We start from the raw sequence: 25,892 nt of genomic DNA on the forward strand, positions 1-25,892 counted from the left end.
TAATCTCATTTTGGACACGATAATGTGGCAAATGAGAAAACAGAGAAAGCTTCGTAGAATTCCATGCGTTCACATTGATTGGGTCCTCTAGATACATTTCTGGAATGAACAATTATGAGAGAGGTGTCTAGATGCATCCGTCCAAGTTCATGCTCCATGATTGCCGTTTGTAACGTTTGTAACCACCGACCATTACAAATCAGCCTTAATGGCAAAATTGACTCCATATCCTCCGCATTGCCTATAAATAGTGATGCATACTCTTGAATTCTCAACACCAAGACATTTCAGATACACTTGAAATCTGTACACTCATAGCATAAACACTTTTTCTCTTTAAGCATTGTTTTTCTACTCTCTCCATCATTTACCGGAGCTCTGCCTGATAGCGATGCTACTTCATTAAAGACGAAAGTCATTTTGTCTTTAGGAAGACACGCCAATCCAAGAGCACTACTACCGGGGGCGTATCTCGTTTTGTGGACAGAGGCCTCATCGACTCAGCTTACTACTGCATTTATGATTTTATGGTTTCGATTTCAATATTGTAATTTCGTTTCAGTTTTCTTCTGTATTCATTTTTTGGGTTGTATTACCCTCGGCTAGTGTTTATCTTGTAATCCAGAAAGCAACAACTTGAACTTGGTTTCCATAGGGAGACTTGATAGTGATGGTTATGGAAATAACTTTATTGATGAAAAATTGAAGATCGACAAAGGGTCCGTGATATTGGCTAAAGGTTCGAAATTGAAGGAAAATCTTATATGTTGGAAACTTCAATTTCAGATGACTTAGTGAATGTTGTTGGAATACAATGTTCACTAGAATTGTGGCATAAAAGGTTAAGTCATATTAGTGCCAAGTAACTTGAAACTTTGGCGAAGAAGAATATTCTTCCAGCTGCTCAAAGTTCTAGTTTTGAGAAGTGCTCTCATTGCCTTGAAGGGGAGCAAAATCGAGTATCTTTCAAAACTAATCATCCTCACCGACAATCAAATTTATTAGATTTGGTTCACTCTGTTTGTGGTCCTTTGAAGGTAAAAACCAATGGTGGTGCATTTTATTTCGTGACATTTATTGATGATCATTTCACGAAGCTATCTTGAAGACTAAAGATAAAGTGTGTGGCAAATTCAAGGAGTTTCAGGCCATAGCAGAAAGACAGACAGGAAATAAATTGAAGTGCATCAGGACAAACAATGATGGTGAGTACCGCAGACCGTTTGAGGAGTATTGTAGGCACCAAGGGATCAGACACCAAAAGAAGCCACTAAAGACGCCTCCGTTGAATGAGTTGGCTAAAAGGATGAACAGAACATTGATGAATAGGGTAATTTGCATGCTACTGGAGTAGAAACTTCCATAGTCATTTTGGGAGAAGCTTTATGTGTTGCTTCCTATGTCATTAATTTGACTCATACGATTGCTTAGCAGGGTGATGTTCCAGAAAATGTTTGGACATGGAAGAACACCTCTTCTGATCAATTGAGGGTGTTTGGTTGCAAAACATATGATCATGTTCCTAGAAATGAAAAGTCAAAGTTAGATGCTAAAGTAAGACAATGCATCTTCATTGATATGGTCAAGATGAGTTTGGTTACAAATTGTATGATCCTGTTGAAAAAAAGGTAATACGAAGCAATGTTGTGGTGATTTATGAAGACTAGACTATTGATGATATTGATAAGGCAGAGAGTTGAGATTGGTCCAAGTTCTATATCACACTTGCCTACTATAGTAGGTGGTAATGCAATTGAAGTTGAGATACCGGTTGATGATTTTGCTGATTACCAACAAGATGAAATTTTGGAAAATCTTCCGGATATTGTTAATGACGATCCACAAGATGTTGAACCTAAAAGGTCTTCCAGAGATGGACAACAGTCAGCCGCAATACATTGAAGAAGCTATGAAAGATGTAGACAAACAAAACAAGTTTCTTGCAATGAAAGATGTAATGATCATGATCATGATGTCCAGAGCCTTTGTCCTAGCGGCAAGGAGCTTAGACATTATTGTATGGGTGTCAAGTTCGAGCCCTCTTGACATCATTATTAGTTTCATCCTTTATATAGGAGTTTATTCTTTTAAAAAAAAAGAAAAAAAAAAGAAGTCTTCATGATGTATCAATTTGATGCCGCTACCGAAGGGTAAGAGAGCTTTGAAGAACTGGTGGATCTACAAACTGAAACAAGAAGAGAACTCTTTCAAACCAAGATACAAAGCAAGATTGGTTGTTAAGGGTTTCAGTCAGATAGATGGAGTTGATTTTGACGAGATTTTTTCACCCCTGGTAAAGATGTCTTCAATCCGAGTTGTGTTGGGGCAAGCTTCAAACCTTGATTTGGAGATTGAGTAAATGGATATGAAAACTGCATTTCTTCATGGTGATTTGATTAAAAAAATTTACATGGAGCAACTAGAATGGTTTAGGGAAGTAAACAAGATTATGTGTGCAAGTTGAAAAAGAGCTTGTATGGTTTGAAGCAAGCTTCAAGATAATGGTACAAGAAATTTGAGTCCGTGATGGCAACAAGGGTACACGAATACTAGCTATGACCATTATGTGTTTAGTCAAATGATGACCAAGATTTTACCAAGATGCAAGTTTGAAGTTTGTTGTTATCTTGCCGGAATGGTAAGGTCCTCCACATAGTTGTGAGGGGGAGAATTGTTGAATTAAGGCTCCTAACTTGTGGAAAAAAGACTCATATAATATTTGCTCATTTATTAACTTAAATAGGTCAAATGATAACTTATAAACACCTACCATGAGTGTAGGAGCCTCCATATTGAGAGAAAAGAGAGAGAGAAAAACGCGTATAAGGAAAGAAGAGAGAAAAGGATGTTCTCCAAGTTTTTGCCTTACGTAGTCTCGACTATTATTTTGATCGGGGTCCAAACGTTGTCCGACCGACTTGAAATTTTAACTAGAGGTAAAAGACTTGTGATATTTTATTATCATTAAAAGTAATTTGATTTCAAATTCACATTTTTAGTTACAAGATAAGAATAAAATAATGAGAAAAAAATAAGAAGAAAAAAAATTAATTGAAGAACGACAAAAACAAAAAAATCACAAAGAAGGGGAAGTATGTCTATGAACAATGCAAAAGTAATTACAACGTGATTATACCGTATGTTTAAGGACATTAGTTTAAATAAAATTGTCCATGTACCGAAAACATTATAACCCATCATCGAAGAACCAATTCTTAGCAATTAGATTAAGAGATCCAATGGTTAAAATAATGACAAGTGTATTATATTTTAAATTTAAATAGTTAGTAAATAAATTTAAAGGGTATTAATGTCAATTCTCTCTCATAAAAATTATTTCAAAACTTTAAATTTACGTAACTCTCAATTTAAATTATTTTTTGCAAAAAATATATCAAATTAAACATAATTTTATAAGGACTCCAACGAGATCACAATTGCATATGTTCGTGTCATGAAATTTGATAATTTATATTTCAATTTTCGTACATGTTGATAAACAGGTTTTTATCAACAAATGCAAAAAAAAATTCTCAATATACTGTATGTAAAATATCAATAAAACTGTGTTGATATTTTCTTGTACCTGTGTTGATATTTTCATGTACTTGTTGTTGATATTTGTAATACACTATGTTGATATAAAAAAACTAACTAAAATTAACAGTTGATAATATAATGACGATGCTACCCTTTTGTTGATATTTTGTCTACTACTTCCTCCGTCTACGAATAGGAGTTCCTTTTTTTCATTTTAGTCCGTCTACGAATAAGAGTCCCGGTTTTTCATTTTAGTTCATCCACGAATAGGAGTCCCGATTCATAATTACCATAAATGATAAAATTGCCCCACATTCTATTAACTCATTTCACTCACGTGTTATTGAAAACTAATATTTACAAGTGAGATTCCTATTTCATTAACTTTCTTCTACCCACTTTTCTTAACATTTCTTAAAATTCGCCGAAAAGAAATGAGACTCATATTAAGTGACAGAGGAAGTATTTGTAAAAATTTATAAACTTCCACTCGTTTCAGAATTGTTGTGTAGATTTAGTGGGTGTTATAAGCATTATTATAAGAGGACCAATTTACATATATTTATATCTTAAATAACTTTAGTGACAGTGCCAATCATTGTTTGTCTGCGTCAAATGAGAACTCAGAGTTGGAACTAGCTCCGAAATATTTACCATGAACATTTTCGATTAGGAGATCTAAAAAATATTTACCATGAACATATTCGATTAGGAGATGTAAAAGAAAAAAATAAGGAATTTTTTGTAATATCTAAAGTAAATGTATTGAACCAATCAGCTGAGGACAAATGTGCACGGTGAAGTCATATTTGTGTCCTGTGTAAAGTCAATACCTCAAAAACCCGCCTTCACTCTCATTCTCTCACTCAACAGCGTCGATGGCCGCCCAGGAGACTACTTCTCAATCCGCCACTTTCCGTCACGCATTCGGAAATGTGCTCTCCTTTGCCGTTCTGTTGCTGATCGGCGTTATGGCTTTCTCGATCCGTCTATTCTCAGTAAATCCTACTCCTCCTTCGTCTGCGTCCACTCATTCATGCGCATTTGTGTAAATTCATAAATATGATCGATCGAACCCTAAGTGTATTCGTTAATTTCTAGTGTATGAGCTGAATCGACGATTTATATCTTCTAATTTTGATTTTTTATTTTTTGTTTTAATTTTTTTTTTCTGCGCAGGTTATAAAGTATGAGAGTGTGATTCATGAATTCGATCCTTATTTCAATTACAGAGTGACACAGGTTAGTCTGTTTTTTTATGAAATTTATGGTATTCTTCATGATCAATTTGTGTAAGAAAATGAATTTGCTTCTTTCCTTGTTTCATTGTGACGTGTTTTGAATGGGAGAATTGACGTTAACAAAAAATGACTTACACTACAACTTGCCAAATGGGTTTAAATATCTGCATTTGGAAAGATATTAACATGATAAACAAAATTGTGTAGGTCTATAAAGGTTAAGTTTTTATTCTTTGTCATTCTCAATGAAATTCAAATGCAAATTACCATTCATGTAATGTGGTGTGTTTCTAAAACCCATGAGTCGCTCCGTCCCACCCTAAGGGGAGTGTCCTTTTTGGCACGGGGTTTTATGTAGTGTTGTTTTGTGAGTTAAGTGGATAGAGGATAGACTACGAGTGAGAGAAAGTAGAGAGTGATGCTTCTATTTTAAGAAATGTGTCATTTAGGGTGGGACATCCTACAAAGGAAAATGTGTCACTTAGATGGGGACGGAGGGAGTACTTTGTAAGAAGATTCAAATGAATAGAACTTATTAATGCGATATATTGGTCGGATTAGTTCAAATAATAATGAGTTCTCACATTTTTGTTAATAATTACTATAAGCTGCCTATATAATGGTTCTTGGGTATCTTGGTGGTAGAAACTAGAAATAGCATATTTGCCCTGTGGGGGTGCCTTTCTCTTGTATTTCTATCATGTTTGATATGGCAGTACGGCACTCAGGTTTCTAAAGATCTAAAAACCCTTTGAATTGGTCAATTCGTAAAACATGATGTAGCCTGTAGGTTACCAGTTTTGGGATAATATAATTGCAATTAACCAAAAAGTATAAGAAAGTTGGATGCATTTATACTGACATTGAAAAAACACGCTTAACCCTAAAGGGAGTTTGAAAACAGAAATGCTGATTTTGAGAACAGAGCAATGAGCGCAAGAGAAAAGTATAGTATATGAACTTTATGTGGCAGAGCAAGGGAGTTTGAAAACAGAAATGCTGATTTTGAGAACAGAGCAATGAGCGCAAGAGAAAAGTATAGTATATGATCTGTATGTGGCAGAGAGATGGCTTTTATTATGTTCAAGAAACTTGGTTTTGACCCCGTCTCCTCCAAATATGAACTGAATATGAATATGACAACGACATATACTGAAAAGTTAAAACAATAGCGTAGCCCAGATCATGTCTGCGAGGTTGGTGTGCTTGGTCAACTTTTGATTCGGTAAACTTAACTTCTCATGTGTTTCTAATTTCTATATAAAATTGGCTATCTAAGTTCTCAGATAACTCCATTGCATCAAGTTGTATTTTTATAGATGTTGTACTTAAGTCAGTTTTAACCTCTTCAGTCTTCACAGCAAAGAAGACTGACCCTCTTCTGTATTGCATTTCTTGCGCTATGTCTTCTATATGTCAAATCTACATTTCCTATCTTTCTTTGGATTTTGATGTCTGCATGAAGCAAAATTTAGTGACATAAGTTTGATGATTACAGTTTCTTACAAAAAGTGGAGTATATGACTTCTGGAATTGGTTTGACGACCGAACATGGTAATTTCTGTTATTTGCAACACCTAGTTTGTGTTTTGTGGGAAACTTTTATGATTGTGTCCTATTTTTGCTGTATTGACATTATTTTGAAATCTTGGCAAGGTATCCTCTTGGACGTGTGATTGGGGGAACTGTATACCCTGGGCTTACACTAACTGCGGGTACTTTATGGTGGTATGGATTACATATTTTGGCTCTGTATAAATAACAATATATCCATCAGAGAAGCTTTAGTTTATGCGGTTATTTCTATTGACAATTATTTAGTTGTTCGATTTTCATCAAATCATTTTTAATAACACCGCCCTTGTTTTTCTTATAGTCCTGTTTCACTAATTGATCTGTTTAAATTTATTGGCAGGATACTGAACTTCATTAATATTCCTCTATCAGTAGAAACTGTTTGTGTATTTACAGCTCCTGTATTTTCTGCCTTTGCTTCATGGGCCACATACCTTCTAACTAAGGTTCTTTATAAATCTATTGCCTCTCTTCTTGTGGCTGCTGCCTAGGCTAATGGACTTTACCAGGGAATCTTTATTGGACATGTTTTTTGATGAGGTATATGTTTTGTCTAGGAAATTAAAGGTGCTGGTGCTGGCTTGACTGCTGCAGCTCTTCTGGCCATGGTATTATGTTTTCATTTACTTTGTTTAGTTACTTTGTGTAGATCCAGAACACTATCTTGTATTAAGCTTTTGCAATAAGCACATCATACAGTCATGTAATTCTTTTTATGTTCTGTAATTGCTTCCCATGCACATGTAAATGATTTTCGCCCTGATTTAAAACATGTGATAGTCCAGTTAAGCTGTACCTAATGTGGTAAGAGCAGTTACATTAAGTATCCATTGAAGAGAAAACATACTAAAGTGAGGTCATGTAATTGGGCAGCAGTATATCATCAAAGTTTACAGCATACAAATCTAGCTTGGTTAACTAATTCTGACGTTAGGTCATGTAAATGTAATAGGGAAGCAGTATAGCATCAAAGTATACTTATTTCCAATTCCACTTATGAGAGGCCATGGTGCAAATTAATTGGCAGTAACAAAAAATCAGTTGCTTATTTATGGCAGTCACCTTCTTTCGTCTTTTCCTTTGAATTTTTTGAGATATCCTTGTGGGAAATTACTGTACAATTGTTTATTTCTCTTCTTGCAGGTGCCATCATATATATCTAGATCTGTGGCTGGGAGCTATGACAATGAAGCAGTTGCAATATTTGCTTTGATCTTCACTTTCTATCTATATATAAAGGTGAGATATCAATGTGTATTGTTTCTGAATTACCAGTGCTCTCATGAGTCATGACTAACTAGAGCACCTGATATTTGTACTTCTGCGAACTAATTTGGAATCATGACTCTATATACATTCATTCACTGCAGACATTGAACACAGGATCACTTTTTTATGCTACACTAAATGCAATCGCATACTTTTACATGGTACGTGTCTTGCTGAAGTTCCTGCTCTCGTCTTTTCACCTATTGTTTCAGGCTCAATGATAGTGTTCATTTTGTTCATATATCATTTTAGGTTTGCTCCTGGGGAGGGTACACCTTTATTATAAATCTCATCCCAATGCATGTGCTGCTATGCATCGTAACGGGTCGCTATTCTCCACGCCTCTACATTGCTTATGCCCCCCTTGTAAGTATTATGTGTATCTGTACTTGTTGCAAATTGTTTATGAATGATTTTGTATTTGTGATGACTGAGTTCTTATTAGCCAGAATTTGAACGCTGTGATGATAAGATAACCCTTTTTATACCTTACAAAAGGTAAGGATGTTTGAGAGAGAATTGTTGACACTACTTTGGAAAGAAAAGATTTGTCTCATCTAGAGCTTCTTCTCTAATATTGTTAATCCTTTCATTATGATATCTCAATAAAATAAAATAAAATACCAACCCTTCTTCATGGCTGATCAGCTAGTGGTTGAGCTTGGTATTTTCAGAGTTGTACTGGTATGCACGGTCGGAGAATCATGGCAGAACACTTTGTAGATCTCTATTTTACCAGGGCTGTCATGATTTCCTTACTTAATGTAAATGTCTAGATGAGAAATGGAAATTATTGATTCAGGCTCTAGAGATGGTGAAAAACTGACTCTTTAGGTTAAGCTTTTGAATTGATTTATGGTGTCTTCTTAAATCAAATTCAAACATTGTAGGAAACAGAGGCAAACAAGTTGAACTTGGCTTATAATCAATCTAGTTTTTCTTTTTCTTTTAGATATTGATTCACCTAATAAAATGCCTACTAATCTAGATTTTTGGAGGGATTTAAATTATTTGTCAAACACAGTGCTTTTCATCCCATTCCTCGTGACTATAATATGATGATTTGGAATTGAGTTTCTGGTTTCTCTCAAGAGAATAGGATCCTTTATTAAAAGATGTTTATGGTTAAAACTTGAGGGATGTGATTAAGGCCATGTGATTATGGATACATATATAAAGTTGAATACTACCAATCAGAACGACTCATTTTTTTCTGGGAATTTCCTCTTTCCCATTTTTTCCATTGAAATACTTTGGCTGCTTTGGAGGTGGCCGGACCTGTAACAATGCTCCTGATGATTACCAAAAAATGATTGATGCAATGACCATGTTGTCCTTCTCCTGCCTTTCTATGCTGCTGAAATATACTCCCTCCGTCCCACTATACGAGGAGTTTCTTTTGGCATGGTATTATTTAAGAAATGATATTTATTGAGTTAAGTGGAGAGAATAAAGTATGAGAAGAAAAATTAGTAGAGATAAGGAGAGAATAAAGTTAGAGAGATAAAAGTGTTGCTTTTTGCCAAAAAAAGAAATCAATCACTTATGGCGGGACAACCCAAAATGGAAAGTTGTCACTTATAGTGGGACAGAGGGAGTATTAATTTTGAATCACTTTTTGGTGATGTGTTATTTTCCTGGTAATGCTCGTACCATCATATCTGTTTTACTATGAGGCACATGTTTTTTATTTCTGTGGCCTTACTGGAGATACTTTATATTTGTATATTTTTTCGTGGTCTATCATTGTTTTCACCAACACCATAAATTTTTGTATTCAGGTCGTCTTGGGAACACTGCTAGCAGCTTTGGTGCCTGTTGTTGGTTTTAATGCTGTCATGACATCTGAGCATTTTGCGTCATTCTTGGTTAGATGTCCAATTTCTAAAGCTCTTTTGCAATTATGTCTGATGAGTTATTTTCTCGGGTTTTCACTCTGATTCCTGTAACATGCTTCGAAGCTGCATATGATCTTTTCGAATTCCAGAGTTTGCAGAATCCATTATCTTACTATCTACTGCTGGACTACGTGCAATACGTTACTTGAGGCACTTCTTTTTTGGACTCATTTGGAAAAAATAATAATAAATAGTTAAAGTGGAGAGAGAGTAATATAAGAGAGAAAATAATATGGAGAAGACTCTTATCTAAATGCCTCAAGTAACGTGGTGGGACAGAGGGAGTATTGCTTACTTGAGTTATAACTTGCGAGGTCTTTTTCTTCCGCTGTTTGACGTATAATTGTTAGGTCTGATGTTGAACGCGAGAACTGCAATTAGAGTAAAGGGGAAATATGGTATATGTCGTAGTTGCAACTCAATGTTGATAAAGTTAAATTATTAGGATTTAGGAACCTCATATTGGTTCATTCTGTGCTTTTCTAGAACAGGGTTTTCCTTCTGAATTTAACTGCAAGAGACAGATGAAGTGGAATTTGGGAATTTCTTGTTAAGGGCTTGAGGGAGAAATTTTATAAAGTGTGCGACAGAACTTTCTTGCCCATATTGCATTAGCAGTATCATGGTTTCTGAACGAAGCAAATAACTCTAGGAAGGGCGTGGGATGCTTTATTAGTTCTAGGACATTAAATAACTGTTGATGTAAACAGTTATCAACAATTTAGGTTTGGACCTGAATATTATATAGATTCCAGGAAAGTATCAGAATCCCTTACTTTACAAAATTTCCATAATGCCTTTATGGTCATCAGCTGTACCACACAAATGAGTCAACAATATCTTTGGATGTTCTCTCTCTTTCTTCTTCATGCATAAGTGTATTAAGTCTTAGACAATCATGGCATATACCTAGATCCATAAATGTTCTCAATTTGTGTTCTGTGTCTGGCCTATACATCAGTTTTTTGGTTAATATCCCCAAAATATATTGGAAAATATTGAAGAATTTCAAGGTTTTCATTTACTGGATTGACCCCCTATTTGAGCGTGGTGTCATTCTCGCTTAACCAAGCTTCCTATTTGTTTTGTTTGGTTTAGATAATAAACAGGTTATCTTGTTAATACATTTTGAAAGTTAAACCATCCTGATTACAGATGAATGTATGTCAATTGTCTTGAGAATGACTTCCCCTCTTGATATGAAGAATATACTTTTGCTGTGGATGTGTTTCTTCACAAATCACAAGTCATACTAGTGATTGAAATGTTTCACATGGTTTTATTAGTTGTTACTGTAAGTGACAGCATAATCCTAGACACTATCTCTGTTTCTCAGATTATTAAGCAGTGGTTCTTCTGACATGTATACTCAGGTCTTTATCATAATACATGTTGTGGCACTTGTCTATTATATCAAAGGAATTCTGACCCCGCAAATGTTCAAAGTAGCAGTTACTCTTGTTGTATCGGTTGGGATGTAAGTCTCTTCTCTAAATTCTACTTTATTGCTGATGTTTGTAACAGAATGAGAAATATGCAGCATCATATCCAACCAACCTCTTTTCTATTTTCCTATGTTCTTATTACATTGTGCATTCCTCTATAGTAGTACTGCTTGGGCTATCCAGTTAATTAGAATGTGATAGGGTTTTGGTGTGGAAAATTCTGTTCTTCTTTTATAGGGACAGATTGTAGACTTAGACTTTTTTGCCAGTCACTTGTAATTGTTTCTCATGTTCAGGGTTTTGTGTGTTGCTGTACTGGCTGTGCTAATAGCATTGGTAGCATCCAGCCCAACAAAAGGCTGGAGTGGACGAAGTCTGAGTCTACTTGATCCGTAAGTTGCTCTATATTAATATGTGTAGTATGCTATTTATTGCTCTAATCATGCATGGTAAATGGCTTTACAAACTAATGGATACCTGATTTTATCTGTATAAGAAATATGCTGGCTTTTAAAGCCGTTCTTTTTGACTTGTGACCAATTATAACTTCTAAATATCGTTATCATCTAGAGAGTTCATCAAAACATATATTTTTTCATCAATATTTATTTCAAAGACCTGTTTCCAGCTATGCCCTGTTGAATTAACCTCAGTAATATCTGAGCACCATGGGCTGATGTTTATTCTCCAAGATAAGGATAAAAAGCATACTTATTTTTTTGGCTGACTGCCTGCTTGCATGTATCAACAACTGAACAAAGCAAACTAAAAGTTACTTGCTAGCTGTAAAATAACTTGCAGGCATAACATTTCCATCTTCCAGTAATGAAAGGCACATAAAATTGTATTAGTATGAAAATTCACACTTTGTAGATTTTGGTGCAGTACAACTTCCTCCTAAAGCCATACTCTTACTCTGTTATGTAAAACCCTGAAACCATAAATTCTATATTCAGATTCCTGTTTCAAAAGGTCTTATTGTTGAAACTGAAAAGTAAATCTGAATGATCTCAATCACATTTGTTACAAATGTTTTGTAATATGCTACTCCCTCCGTTCCATGTTAATGGAGTCATTTTTCTATTTCAGGAAGTTCCAAGTTAATTGAGTCATTTCTATTTTTGGCAAAAAGTAATTCTCCCTTTTACTTTATTCTCTCTTCATCTCTCTTACTTTTTCACCATCCATTTAACGCACTATTCTTAAACTCCGTGCCGAAAAGAAATTCCTCTATTAACAAGGAACGGAGGGAGTACTGCCTACGGCATACCCCAAATATTTTTGCACAGACTTTGTACTTTGTCCATCAGAATTATTGTTATTGCTATTAATTATCTTTTGGCTCTTTTCTCCTGTTTAAAATGGAGAACAGAACCTAGGCAAACAATTACTACTTTTCTTTTGTTATCATTTCTGTAACTGTTATTAATGTATTTTTGGCTGTTTTATCCCATGAAAATGGAGAACAGAACCTATGCAAGCAAGTACATACCAATCATTGCAAGTGTCAGTGAACATCAGCCCCCTACTTGGCCATCTTACTTTATGGACATTAATGTTTTAGCATTTTTGGTTCCCGCTGGTATTATTGTAAGTTCTCAATTATTTGTTCTCTTGGAAAGCTTAACTGACGTGATGATTCTGTTCCTCCTCTTTTTACTTTACTAATTATAATAATCTCTGTGTTGGAATATACAGGCATGCTTTTTGCCGTTGTCTGATGCAAGCTCCTTTGCAGTTCTCTACATTGTTACATCAGTATATTTTTCAGGGGTCATGGTATGCATAGTTGAGACCTACCTCAGTCACGACGTTTATTTACTTTCTGCTCCCAAACTAAATTTCTTCAGTTACAATGTGGTAGGTGCGCCTAATGCTCGTACTAGCTCCAGCAGCTTGTATAATGTCTGGTATTGCCCTTTCAGAAGCTTTTGACGTTTTCACTAGATCAATTAAATTCCACTTGGTTGGTACAACGCAAAACCCCCAAGACAATGTAAGTGAGTTCATTATGCAAGTGAATCAAGTGATTGGTATAGCCTGTAACTAAACTAGGATGAAAATTTTCTGATCTTCACAAGGCAGGGGATGCCACCAAAGTTACTCATAACGATGTGAAGTCTGAGAAAAGTGAGGACACAGTAAAGGAACGATCTTCAAGGAAAAGTAAAAAGAAGGACAAGGAAAACATAGAGAAACCGTCTCTTGTATCCCGGGTTGAAAAGAGGCTTCTGGTCTTGCCCCTGGAGACATCAGTGATGGCTGTTTTCTTACTTGTCTTGCTTGGAGCATTTTATGTGGTATGCACATGATACATCGCTGAGCAATTATATTTTGACAATGTTTCTGCAATGTCTAAGGTGTCTAAGGGATTATGGTTGTAAGAAGAAATTGTTGCTGATCCGTTTTGTCTTACGTGATTATTGCTTCATTACATATTATCTTTGTCATCTGTGTATGTAGCCTAGTTGAATGAAATATAAAAATTGTGTAGAATCGTTTAAATATGGAGTTTTATGTATCTTGATGCCAAAATGTGCTAGACCCTTTCTCATTGTTGTGTATACTAGTGCTGTATTCAGGTTCTGATCTGATTTTCAAATAATTAAGAATAATTACTGTTGTAGGTTCATTGTGTCTGGGCTGCAGCAGAGGCTTATTCTGCTCCATCAATTGTTTTAACCTCTCGTTCTCATGATGGTCTCCATGTCTTTGATGACTTCAGAGAGGCATATGCTTGGTTGAGCCATAACACTGAGGTGGATGATAAAGTAAGTAGTTGGGCTGCCTCTTGATTTCTTTCATGTCAATAACAAGTTCTCACTATAATCCTTCTGCTGGTTATGCAAGTCTTTGTTTTCTTTTCTCTTTTTAAGGTTAGGTGTGTGAGCATGTGTACATCTGTAACTTTGGCTGTGCATATTCATGAACATATGTCTCTGAAGCTTATGCAGGGCTTCAAATCATAGAAATCCAACTCAAAATCACCCTAACCATTAATTAGTTAACTATAAAAATAGCAGCGGAAAAAGAGTAGGCAATTATAGGAGCAGCAGTGCATCATCTAGTGTTAAAATTCTCCACTATCACTTGCACTTGTCAACAGTACTGGTGTTTATAGGACTATTTATGTAGCTTGTTACCTTTGTTTTAAATTTAAACTGTATTTCTTAACTTCACTAGTCTCAATCTAGACATTTACTAGCCCTTATCACTGTAGTAAAAAATGGTTATGATTCACATGATCGTGCGGATTAATCATGTGAAATCATTTAATTAGTTTCAGATTCTGAATTACCAGGGTATTTTGGCAAGAGTGGCTAGAATTTATATAATCCATCCCTTATAAGTATGTTCCCACTTTTTCGGCATAGTTTTTATTTTAATAGTACATGATACATAAGTGTGTAGATAAGTGAAAATATTGGCCAACATTGTTATAGGGGTATGTAGATCCTAGGGAAATGGGCCAACTTATGTTTGGTTTTTTTGTGTTAATATAGTGAGGGTAAAATATAAGATTAGTAGTGGGTAGTTCCCTAAAGTGGAACTTATGAGGGAAGGACTGAAATGATAAAATGGACACATTTATAAGGGACGAAGGAAGTATTTTTAACCAGTGATTGCTAGTTATATATTACTTCGCTAAATGGCTACTATACTTTTTGCCTCTGCATGTGAACCTTATATATGTGACCCTCATTTTCTTCTTTTTTTGCCGCAATTGTTTCTTTTATAACTGGTGAAAGATTTTGCTGATGAAGCCATGCATAATGCCCTATAACAAGCTGTAGCTGCTCTGTCCATTTTAGCATCCCAGGAAAATATACATTCTATGCCATTCATAAAAATTGTTGGCTTTGGGTATGCTGTAAAAATGTTTCTTTTTTTGTTGAAGAAATGGGGTGTGCCATGTGCAATAATTGACTACTTGGATTAGGATTTTTGAGGATCTAATTTACACTAAAATTGGAAATCTGACAAACCTTTTTCGAAGAGCATTATAGCAACATGTTTGTCATTTAAACAAGGACAATAAAGCCTTCTCTTGTATGTATTGATAATGAAATTTAAATGTACAGCTTAGACTTCTACTTAGATACTGCTGGTGATTGTTAAAAAATATTTTTTCTCAAAATGGATAATAGTAGAATTGGCGGTTTCTCAATGAGGTCTGATTCGTTTGCCCTTAGGACCCCAACAGATGTCAGTGGCATAAGTTTCATTGCTAGGTCAGATATATAAATTATATCGGGTGATAGTTTCAGAACCATGTGCACTATATCTTCTTAATGTTAGAGTTAGACGTTAGTGTACCTGTGTTGGTGAAGCTTGTTATACAAATATGAGATATTTTTGATGTTGGTACTTAGTTTAAATGCTCAAAATCAAAATGATAGGGACTCAAAGCCACTTTTGAAGTAAATTTGAGCACTCATTATCCTCTCTTGTTCTATTTGAGGTTCTGAACCTGGCTGTGCTTGGACTAGTACAACATATGTCTATGTTCACGCCTTACCACTTCACACAAAATGCCGTGACCCTTTTTCTTGATGACTTCAGCACGAAACAATACTAATTTCTGTCCACTGAGCTTTTCTGTGACAAATAATGAGCGTTTTATGACAAACTAGGAAACAAGCTTATCGGTCTTCTTGCTGCTGCTATTTTGGTCCAGGTTGCGTCTTGGTGGGACTACGGTTACCAAACAACTGCTATGGCTAACCGCACAGTGATTGTTGATAATAATACATGGAACAACACACATATTGCAACTGTCGGTACTGCAATGTCATCTCCAGAAAAGGCAGCTTGGGACATTTTCAACTCGTTGGATGTAAAATATGTTTTGGTTGTTTTCGGAGGTTGTCTTCATTACTTGTCAGAGAGTTTTCTTAATCAAGGAGAATATTATCCTGACAGCTGTCACTTTATCTCAGGCCTTGTTGGATACCCTAGTGATGACATTAATAAGTTTCTATGGATGGTTCGGATTGGTGGAGGTGTGTTTCCTCACATCAAGGAACCTGACTATTTGGTGAGTAGTTGATAGCAGCATTCTGTTTTTTAATGTAATTATTTGTTTGTTATGTCTCTAGTCATTGTACTGGTTGATTTTGTCAATCCGGTGTTGCTTTTAATTTCTCGTCTTTCTTCATAATTCCAGTATCAGCTAATGTGCAGTGTGTGTGGTTTTGTCTAGATATGGAGTTTTTTTTTCCATTCAGGCTTTTATCCGATGTCATGTTTTTTTCACTAATTCTATCCTGGCATTAAACAGAGAGACGGTCAGTACCGTATTGATTCTCAAGCTACTCCAACCATGCTCAACTCCCTCATGTACAAACTTTCATATTTCAGGTGCGTATTTATCGGTCTTATATATGGATTTCTCCTACCACATAAAATTTGCCATATGATTTTGTTTTGTCTTGTAGGTTTGTAGAGACAGATGGTAGAGGGTATGACAGGGTTAGGAACACTGAAATCGGGAAAAAGCATTTCAAACTCACTCACTTCGAAGAGGTAAAGTTCCGTTCTCACAAAATTTTACTATAGTTTCCTGTGATGATAGTTTGGACGACTAGACATTCATACTTGTTTTGCAGCTCTATCTTGTTGGTGTCATTGTGTAGCTCTCTATTATCTTATTTCTCCATGTATGTGTCTCGTCTTTAGGTCTTCACCACTCATCACTGGATGGTCCGGATATACAAATTGAAGTCGCCCAGGAATAGAATCCGTGGGAAAACCAAGAGATCCAAATCGGTATGCAATGCCACACTTATGTTCAATAAATAATAAGTGACTGCAATATAAAAACTTAATCATCACTGACTGACTTATGCCAAACCATTGCAGAAATCTGGCACTTCGACTAGCTCGAAAAGAATTACAAGGAAGAGGAACCCTTGGCAGTAAGTACGATAATGGGTCAAACGACTTTGATCTTTAATATCTAGAAAAGAATCAGAAGACGAGGTGATCGATTGAGATTTTGTGGTCTCTTACGTCCAGATATTGTAGACTACTTGATCAATGAGCAAAATTCAGAACAAATTTTGACTTCAGTATTAGCTAATGAGGCTGTTGACTGTACACGCTTCAGAATATTATTGCAGAACTGTGAAACATGTAATCTAAATATAGCTGTTTTAGGTCTGATCCTTCTTTTTGCTGCTACTGCTACAACTTCCACTTGATAGCATACCACAAAAATTTGTTTTGAAATTTAATTTTTTCTGCTTTGCTTCGTAATTTTTAGGCTTTTAATCTTCTAATTTTTTGAATAGGTAGTCAACGGCATGCACTGCCTTTTGAAATTTACCGCTGTAAAAGCCATGCTCACATTTCAGATGATTATTTGAACGGGGGAATTCAAAATTTGATTTGCGACAAGTTTTAATTGAATTAAATGTTTATTTAAATTGGTAACCATTACCATCCTATCGATTAATTAACCCCACTCCCATCACGGGTTAATAACTGCGAAACAGAATACTAAATACTAAATTCAACATTTTTATAAATCTTAATGGCGCATATTATTTATTGATATTGGAGTCTAATACTCCCTTTGTTCTTCGTTCTCTCATAGTTGAGATGAAATTTTTCGGCACGTAGTTTAAAAAATGAATGTTGAGTCTGTTAAATAAATAGATAAAAAAATAAGAAAGAGAATAAAGTAGAGAGAATAAAGTAATAGAGAGAGTAAAGTAAGAAAGTGAGAAATATGGAAATGACTCATAGTAAATTTTCCGAAATGAAAAAATGTTTCAACTATGAGGAAACAGAGGGAGAGTATCATGAACTTTTTCAAAAAAACAATTTTTTTTATCAACATGACATATAATATCACAAACTTAAATAGTTGTTGAATTTTTTCCACTAGCAACAAAATCCAGCTACATAAATTTTCAATTGAATCAAAATATTTTATTTTTTCAAAATAATACTACCTCCGTCCCCCAAAATTTGCTACACTTCGACCCGACACGAGTTTTAAGAAATGTAATGGAAAGTGAGTTGAAAAAGTTGGTGGGATGTGGGTCCTACTTTTAAAGTATTAGTTTTATAATAAAATGTGAGTAGAAATGAGTTAGTGGAATATGTGGTCCACTACCAAATATGGTAAAAGTGAAGTGTATCAAACTTTCAGGGACGGACCGAAATAGTAAACTGTATCAAATTTTCAGGGACAGCGGTAGTAATTTATATTAAGAATAACTGTAGCTTTTACAACCGCCATTATTATTCACAAAAGGTATTACGTTACTCTTTTCGTCTGCCATTAGGAGTCACTTTTGAGCTCGGCACAGGTTTTCAGAAATATAAAGGAAAGTGAGTGAGAAAAGATTGTGGAATGCGAGACCCATTTTTTATATATTGGTTTTACAATAGAATGTGAGTGATATGAATTGGTGGAAAGTGAGCTTTACCTACCATTTATAGCAAAAATGAACCGAAACTCCTAATGGTAGACCGACTAAAATAGTAAATTGGGACTCTTAATGGCGGACGTAGGAAGTGTATTCCATATATTGTATATCCATTCATAATAACAATCACTTTTATTGGACACAAATCATAAATTAGTCACTGTAAATACAATCCCTTCTAACAATGTGATTTTAATGTATGAAAAGTCGAAAACAATAATATTGTCATAAAGCTTTGTTGTGGTATTACATACTTTCACCTAAAAAAGCTCTACATGTTGAATTAGGGAGTAGAAAGCTGGGACTATGGAGCCCCATGACTATCCCACCAATTTAAATCATGTTATATACTTTTGGAATCAAACTCGGGCCTTCGAATCAAATGATTCTACAAGCTATTCCTAGACCATTTGCACTAAAATTAGAATACGTAAATTTATGGATACGTATTATATATATCTAGAGCTAAATTTATTGGAGGTCCTAATGACCCGCCATACTTAAACGTACGGCCGCCATTGATGATACGTATAAGAGTGGATAGCTTATTGTGAATTAAATTTAACTGACGCAACAAATATATATAGATTGAAATAAAAAAATAATTGACAGTATATCTGGATTTCAAAATTTGGCCAATTCGATAGAAGATTGTCTAATTACATTAAAAAAAGTCCAATTCATCCAACATTCACTTGGTTTGGGGTAGGGTATTGGCACCTAAATTAAACATAACTATAACAATATCATACATTAATATAAAAAGAAAACTAAAACTAAGTTTGATAGATCACTCCTGCTATCACTAATTAATTTTGGTATAAAAACCTATAAAATATCGATAGTCCTATGTCTAACTAAAAATTTAGCCATAATTATTGGAGATAATTTGACGTGCGTTTTGTTTGTTATTTTTCCTTCTGTCCTTGCTTCAAATAAACAATACACCACCTTGACATAAAAAAGTAATAACTGCAAATATATACGGGATGTGCATTCCTAAAATATTTGTTTGATTGGATCTGTTTGCTATCTTCTCAAAGCATCCGCAGCGGTGCTCTTACCATCGTCCGTCCGTTTGTACCGCTGAGCATCCGTCGTCCGTCCGCTGCTGCAGCTCGTCCGTCCGTGCCGCTGAGCACCCTTACGTGGCAGCGTCTGATTGGCCAACGGCATAGCCGTTGGCAAATTCGATTTTTTTTATAAAAAATATCGAAATTTATTTAAAAAAATGTTTTTAAATAAAAAAAATATTTTCCCACTTCCCAAAAAATTATATCCATTTTCTACCCACATTTAATTTATTTTTTAATTTTTTTCCCCAAAATTCACATTTTCATCTATAAATACCCCCACTTCAACACAAAAAAAATCACATTCTCTCATCTTTTTTCTCATACTCTCATCTTTGTAGGATTTTAATTATGTATTTCTTTATTTTCTAGGATTTTAATTATGTATTTTTATTTTTTAAGATTTTAATTATATAATTTTTATTTTTTAGGATTTTAATTATGTAATTTTTATTTTTGAATGTATTTTTATAATGTAGAAATGTTTTTTAATAATCGAAGTATTTAAATTGAATAATAGAATGGTGGGACCCTTGAGCTTGTCCTTAGCTAAGAGCATGGATGTGGGTGTTGTGCTCTTAGCTAAGGACAAGGAGTAAAAGTGGGTCCGGGCCCACTTCCATGCTCTTAGCTAAGGGCACGGATGAGGATGCTCTCAAGTAATGCCTTGCTCCTATTTTTTTTGTGTTTTTGTGTTGCTTTGATATTTATTTTTGAGTTTAGTTACGAACTACTCTGTGATAGCGGCTAGCTACTATTTAATTTATGAATAAATGTCAAAATTGGTACTGCACATATAGAAATTTGATCATTTTAGTCTTCCGTCAACATTTCTGTTAAAAACTAACGATCAACGAATTTAATCTCGATTTTGACCAAATTAAACTTTTAATTCTGATTTTTTATTCCCTAATTAATTTTCTAATTATTTTTATAAATATTCTTTTAAAATTAGAATTAAATAAAATATTTAGGGGGTGTTTCACTTCAATTAAATAATATGTTCAGAGTTCTTATTTTTTCAGCATCTCGGTAGAGGGAGTACATCACTACAATTTCTATCTTCTTCCTTCCTCTCACCTTTCATCTTTTTCATCTATTTTCGTTCATCTCCAAATTCTAATCTACAGAACTTCAAATTCTCCTTTCATTCACAAATTCTAAAATCGAAATTCATCTTCAAATACCTATAACATAATCAAGAATCCAACAAAATCGAAGAATCCCAAAATTGAAAAACCCAACAAAAATGGGAGAATCTCAAATCTGCAAACCAAACAAAATCAAGAACCCAACAAAATCGGACAAAATCGAACCAACCGACGGCGCCGAATACTTCCTCTCCGCCGCCGCTATTTTCCCCTCATCACACCCTTCCTTCTCCCCCACAGTGAGGTACGCCACCTCCCCTCCCGTCCTCGTCCCCCAATTTCAATTTAATCTCAATTTATCGATCGATAATTCCCACCAGAAAAACCTTATCCTCTCAATCTCCCCTTCAATTTCAAATACCCCTTCGCTCGGTTTTACAAAATTGAAAAAATTGGGGCTAGGGATTTCGAAAAATGAATTCCCAAATAAAGAGTGGATTTTTCTACAGCTTGAAGCAGAAGGCAGAAGCAATTCAAGCAATTGAAGAGGATGACAAAAAGGAGAGAAATTTGTTCGACCTGGCGTCGCCGGAGTCGCGGCCGGCGGCGGCGAAGAAGCTGGAGTGGATCGTGTTCGGGGGTGGGTGACGATGGGTTTGTAATATTTATAAAAATAATTAGAGAGTAAAAAATCATAACTAAAAATTTAATTTGGTCAAAATCGGGATTAAATCCATTCATTGGTAGTTTTTAATGGAAATGTTGACGGGAGGATTAATCGTGATTCGATTTGAAATGTGCAAGACCAATTGTGATCCGAATTAAAATGTGCAGGTCTAAAAATCCAAAGATAATGTTTAGGACTAAAAACATAAAATGACCATATGTTCAGATCCAAAGATAATGTTTAGGACTAAAAATATAAAATAACCATACATTCAGGATTAATTTTAGACTTTACTCTTAATTTATTTTTTACTTTAGTTTATGAATTTGCACACATCAAGTTTGATTTTAACTTTAGGCTTTACTCTTAATTTTTTTTTACTTTAGTTTATGAACTTGCACACATCAAGTTTGATTTTAACTTTACTTTATGAACTTACACGCATCAAGTTTGATTTTATTTGAACCAAAACAAATGGGGCAAGTTCTGTCGGTGGAGTGCATACATTATGAAATTTGTATGTTATTATTATGTAATGAATTATTACATGATAAAAAAATGTTTGACTTTACAATTACATTAATTAGTGTGTAAAGATTTCTCTGGATCGATATACAATGATGAAGCACTGTACAACATATTCTCGACATTAACCTCTCACCAACCAATTATTTCATTCATTTTAATTATTTCTACTTTTTTCTTTATATTTTGCTTTTTTGAAGTTAGCTCACAGGTTGTGATCCTCTTTCAATCGTAGTAGGCCTACTAATTAATATATTAGTTACAAATCTAAATATATTAAGTTTATTATGATTATTTATTGAATAAATATTTTTTATCCAGTAAATGAATATACATATGAATAAATACTCCATATAAGTGTTTATGTCCTAACATATAGTATTACTTAGTATATAAATGTTAGCCAACAAATTAATAAACTAAAATAGAGTAAGTTTGACTTGAAGAGACATACAAACCTTTCGTTTAACTTGCCAACATCAACATCTCATCCATTTTACCACTATACCCATCTCAATTCTATTTTTATGAGTTATACCCCGGTGGTGAAGCCAATAATTTTATACCCACTATATTTTGTGGAATATTATCCTTCACTTTAGACAAATAAATTTTGTATTGCTTGAGTAAATCTTAGATAGATAGGATTCAATTTCAACTTTTATTATGATCTCAATGTGGGATAAATAGTTGTTTTCTAGATATGTTTTTAACTTCAAGTTTCTTTGTAATTTTGATGTGGGACAATTAGTTTTAGGCATGGAATTCAATCCTTGGAATTAGAATTGGAATTGGAGCCTCCAATTCCAATTCCGTTATTCGGTATCACAAAATGATAGTTATTTAAAAGTACGAGTAGTAATTATTTTAAATAGTAGTTAGTTAAAATTTTTGAATTTTAAATTGAACTCTAATTCAATTCCAATTCCTTTGTTTGAGTTATCAAACAAAGGATTTGGAATTATAACACAATTCTATGTAAATTCTTTAGTTATACCGAATAAAGGATTTGGAATTGAATTAGAATTCAATTCCTTATAATCCAATTCCATGGAATTCCAATTTCAATTTAATTCCAATTTCATGTATCGAACGGACCGTTAATGTTTTACACCTCTCATGCTAACTTTAACTTCTGTGCCTTGCTACTCAATCAAAATAACCTACGCTTATTAGTATTACCTTTACACTGGGCTTCATCCTTAAACAACCACACAATAGCCATGAAGGAAAACTATTGTATTACGCCACAGTCCACACAATATATAAAGTGTAAGGGCAAGCTAATTGCAGCTCAAATGTTTCTGGTTATGTGTAATTCTTGATTAACTTGTGTCTTGCAATATTAATCTCACTATTTTATATGATAATGTAAATTTAATTTAAGTAATATAGTTTTTTTAATTAAGCAACGTAGGTGTTTGTTTAAATTTGTTGTGTTTAATATAATATATTTTCTATTTATAAGGTGTGAAAACAAAAATAAAAAATAATAATATTAAAAATTAAATGAAAAATTAGTTTTAATTGATAGGGTTGATACTAGTTCGAACCATTGCAAAAGGAAATGGCCGGATGAAGAAATGTTGATGTGGTGACCACTAGTCCGCCCTACAATTGTGGATGCTCTAAATGCCTGGTCTACATTTTAGAAGTAGTTACCTAATGGTAAAGAGCATGCTTTTGTATGATGATTAATTTATTTCCTCTCTAGCTACAGTATGACTATCGACAAGATATATGCTCCTTTTTTCATGGGTGTAGTGATTATGTTTGCGTGCCTAGCCAAATTAGTGACAGATAATAAGGAATAAAGCAAAATACCCAAATCAACCAATTAATAATTTTGCTTAGAAATCACGATTTCATCAACATGCATGTAGCATGCTACTAATCCAATTCAATGATCATCATTTGGGTTTCACTATCTCTCATTTTCTCTTCCTTTATGTATAAATAAGAGTCCATGATTGTTAATCACAACAATATATATATCAAGAAGAAGCCTCCCTCTTCTCCAACAAAAGAAAAATAGAGAATTATGTATATTAGTATGGCCTTTGGTGCTACAATGTTAATAATAGTATCATATGTTTCAATGGGGAGTGCATTGAGCATGAATAGGTACGATGTATCATGTCCCAATGTTGAGGCTATTGTTGCTAAGGTTGTAAGAGATGCAACATCTAGAGATAAAACAGTCCCTGCAACACTTCTTAGAATGCATTTTCATGATTGTTTCATAAGGGTAAGTGTTCATTTAAATGTTTCTTCTGTAACTTTTTACACTCGCTTTCCTTCACATTTTTTAAATTTGTGCCAAGTACATGTATTGTTGAGCGGGGGAGTACTTTACTACTACTAGCATTATGTGAACTCGAACATGAGATTGGCCATTGCACTACTAGGCCAACACATATATATTGGAGAATAGTTATTAGAACTAGTTTAATTAAGTTGTTTTGAAAATAATAAGCAGGGTTGTGATGGGTCGATACTGCTGGAGTCTCGAGGTGGAAATAAAGCAGAAAGAGATGCACCACCAAACAAATCTCTGCATGCATTTTATGTGATTGAAGCTGCCAAGAGAGCTGTTGAGGCTGTATGCCCCGCCGTTGTCTCGTGTGCTGATATTTTGGCCTTTGCCGCTAGAGATGCGGTCGTCCTCGTAAGCATATTATTTTGCACATATTCTTTTCCAAATTAGATATTAATTTATTGCAATTAGATTTATCAACTGCGAGTCAAAACTCGTATTGTTTCTATAGTGACTATTTTTAGGGGACAGATGAGAGAGTATAAGATGGATATTGACTGCGATATCTTAAGCAAGATTTAATGAAAAAAAAAAGTCATATATGAAATGATCACTTAGCAACTGTTTCTCTCTTTTTTGCCATCTCATTATACTAGCATGTTCATTCAATTGTCAATCATGGTAAAGCACGCAAAATTAAAGAGTTGCAATGATCAATGTCCTTTGCAATAATGCTAACAAACTTTACTCTGTTTTATTATTATTACCTACAATGTCAAAATATGAAGAAAAATACCCCAAAAGTAAACGATGCTTGCTTTATTTCAACATGATATGTCGTAGCTCACGTCCCTTTATTATATCAATACTTTTTATTTATGAAATGACCTTGATTTATAAAATCAATTTGTATGTTTAAAGTTTAATTTAAGATAGTAATGTAACATGCTATGTTATAGTGTCTTCATTTCGAAATATAGCCCCTCTTTAATTTTCACATAGAATTAATCTATATTTTCATTATCTATGGTTCAATATCACTTTTACTATAACACTAAAATAATGTTATTTTAGCAAATTTATTAGTAGCAATATATCTGAACCACTAAATTTTTACTCGTAGTCAGGAGGGCCGAGATGGGAAGTACCAAAAGGAAGAAAAGACGGGAGGACATCGAAAGCAAGCGAGACCTCAACACTTCCATCCCCACTTTTCAACGTCTCCCAGCTCGAAAAATCATTCGCCCTAAGGGGCCTCTCGCCACAAGAGCTAGTCGCCCTCTTAGGCGCACACACCCTTGGCTTCGCGCACTGCTCCACCTTCGAGAAGAGGATCCGCAACTTCAACTCCACCCATTACGTGGACCCCACAATCCGCCCCTCCTTTGCGGGGGTGCTGAGGGGCGCGTGCCCCCTCAAGAACAAGGCCCCCAACGCGGGCGTCGCCATGGATCCGTCCTCCACCACGTTCGACACCAACCACTACAAGCTCATACTCAACCGGCAGGCATTGTTCGCCTCCGATCAGTCACTTCTCACCGCTCCCCAAACCAAGGCTTTGGTTTACAAATTTGCAACCTCCAAAAGGGCTTTCCACACTGCTTTTGCCAAAGCTATGATCAAAATGAGCAGCCTTAATGGAGGCCAGGAGATTAGGAAGGACTGTAGGTTTGTTAATTAAATTTAGTTTACAAATAAGCATTACAATTGTGCCTTGTTATTATGTTATTTTCGACAACTGTTATTATATATCCTAATGAAGCCTAATGTTGCTTCTCATGCATACTTGAAGGCTGCTGGAACTTTTTTATTTTTTATTCATGGTGTATGTCCGATTTGAATATTATATCTAATGATTAAATATTCATTATA

General features: G+C 34.6%; 2 protein-coding genes across 2 annotated transcripts; both read left to right on the forward strand.

The window, feature by feature from the left end:
- The first annotated feature begins 4,380 nt into the window (after positions 1 to 4,380).
- Positions 4,381 to 17,226, forward strand: LOC125215391 (dolichyl-diphosphooligosaccharide--protein glycosyltransferase subunit STT3A). Its single transcript, XM_089068586.1, has 23 exons — positions 4,381 to 4,538; positions 4,720 to 4,782; positions 6,280 to 6,335; positions 6,438 to 6,509; positions 6,697 to 6,802; positions 6,914 to 6,964; positions 7,500 to 7,595; positions 7,727 to 7,786; positions 7,878 to 7,991; positions 9,407 to 9,493; positions 10,897 to 11,000; positions 11,265 to 11,360; positions 12,438 to 12,558; positions 12,667 to 12,747; positions 12,833 to 12,964; positions 13,050 to 13,268; positions 13,596 to 13,739; positions 15,647 to 15,833; positions 15,909 to 16,006; positions 16,250 to 16,329; positions 16,407 to 16,494; positions 16,648 to 16,737; positions 16,831 to 17,226. The coding sequence occupies exons 1-23, from the start codon at positions 4,419 to 4,421 to the stop codon at positions 16,888 to 16,890; spliced, it is 2,325 nt and encodes a 774-aa protein (XP_088924712.1). The 5' UTR covers positions 4,381 to 4,418; the 3' UTR covers positions 16,891 to 17,226.
- A 6,516-nt stretch (positions 17,227 to 23,742) lies between these two features.
- LOC125212379 (peroxidase 64-like) lies at positions 23,743 to 25,892 on the forward strand. Its single transcript, XM_048112535.2, has 3 exons — positions 23,743 to 24,011; positions 24,243 to 24,431; positions 25,144 to 25,892. Exons 1-3 carry the CDS (start codon positions 23,805 to 23,807, stop codon positions 25,699 to 25,701), a joined length of 954 nt encoding a protein of 317 aa, XP_047968492.1. The 5' UTR covers positions 23,743 to 23,804; the 3' UTR covers positions 25,702 to 25,892.

The sequence above is a fragment of the Salvia hispanica genome, chromosome 3 (genome assembly GCF_029641045.1).
Source record: "Salvia hispanica isolate PSC_SH4W2 chromosome 3, Shi_PSC_v1, whole genome shotgun sequence".
Taxonomy (NCBI): Eukaryota; Viridiplantae; Streptophyta; class Magnoliopsida; order Lamiales; family Lamiaceae; genus Salvia; species Salvia hispanica.

What these genes read in the sequence shown, in the direction of transcription:
- LOC125215391 (XM_089068586.1), top strand. Translation starts at nt 4,419, where the DNA reads ATGGCCGCCCAGGAGACTACTTCTCAATCCGCCACTTTCCGTCACGCA. An exon ending in TCAAGGAACCTGACTATTTG is followed by an intron (nt 16,007 to 16,249) that starts GTGAGTAGTTGA and finishes GGCATTAAACAG; the next exon opens with AGAGACGGTCAGTACCGTAT. An exon ending in AACTCACTCACTTCGAAGAG is followed by an intron (nt 16,495 to 16,647) that starts GTAAAGTTCCGT and finishes TCTCGTCTTTAG; the next exon opens with GTCTTCACCACTCATCACTG.
- LOC125212379 (XM_048112535.2), top strand. Translation starts at nt 23,805, where the DNA reads ATGTATATTAGTATGGCCTTTGGTGCTACAATGTTAATAATAGTATCA. An exon ending in TTCATGATTGTTTCATAAGG is followed by an intron (nt 24,012 to 24,242) that starts GTAAGTGTTCAT and finishes AATAATAAGCAG; the next exon opens with GGTTGTGATGGGTCGATACT. An exon ending in CTAGAGATGCGGTCGTCCTC is followed by an intron (nt 24,432 to 25,143) that starts GTAAGCATATTA and finishes TTTTACTCGTAG; the next exon opens with TCAGGAGGGCCGAGATGGGA.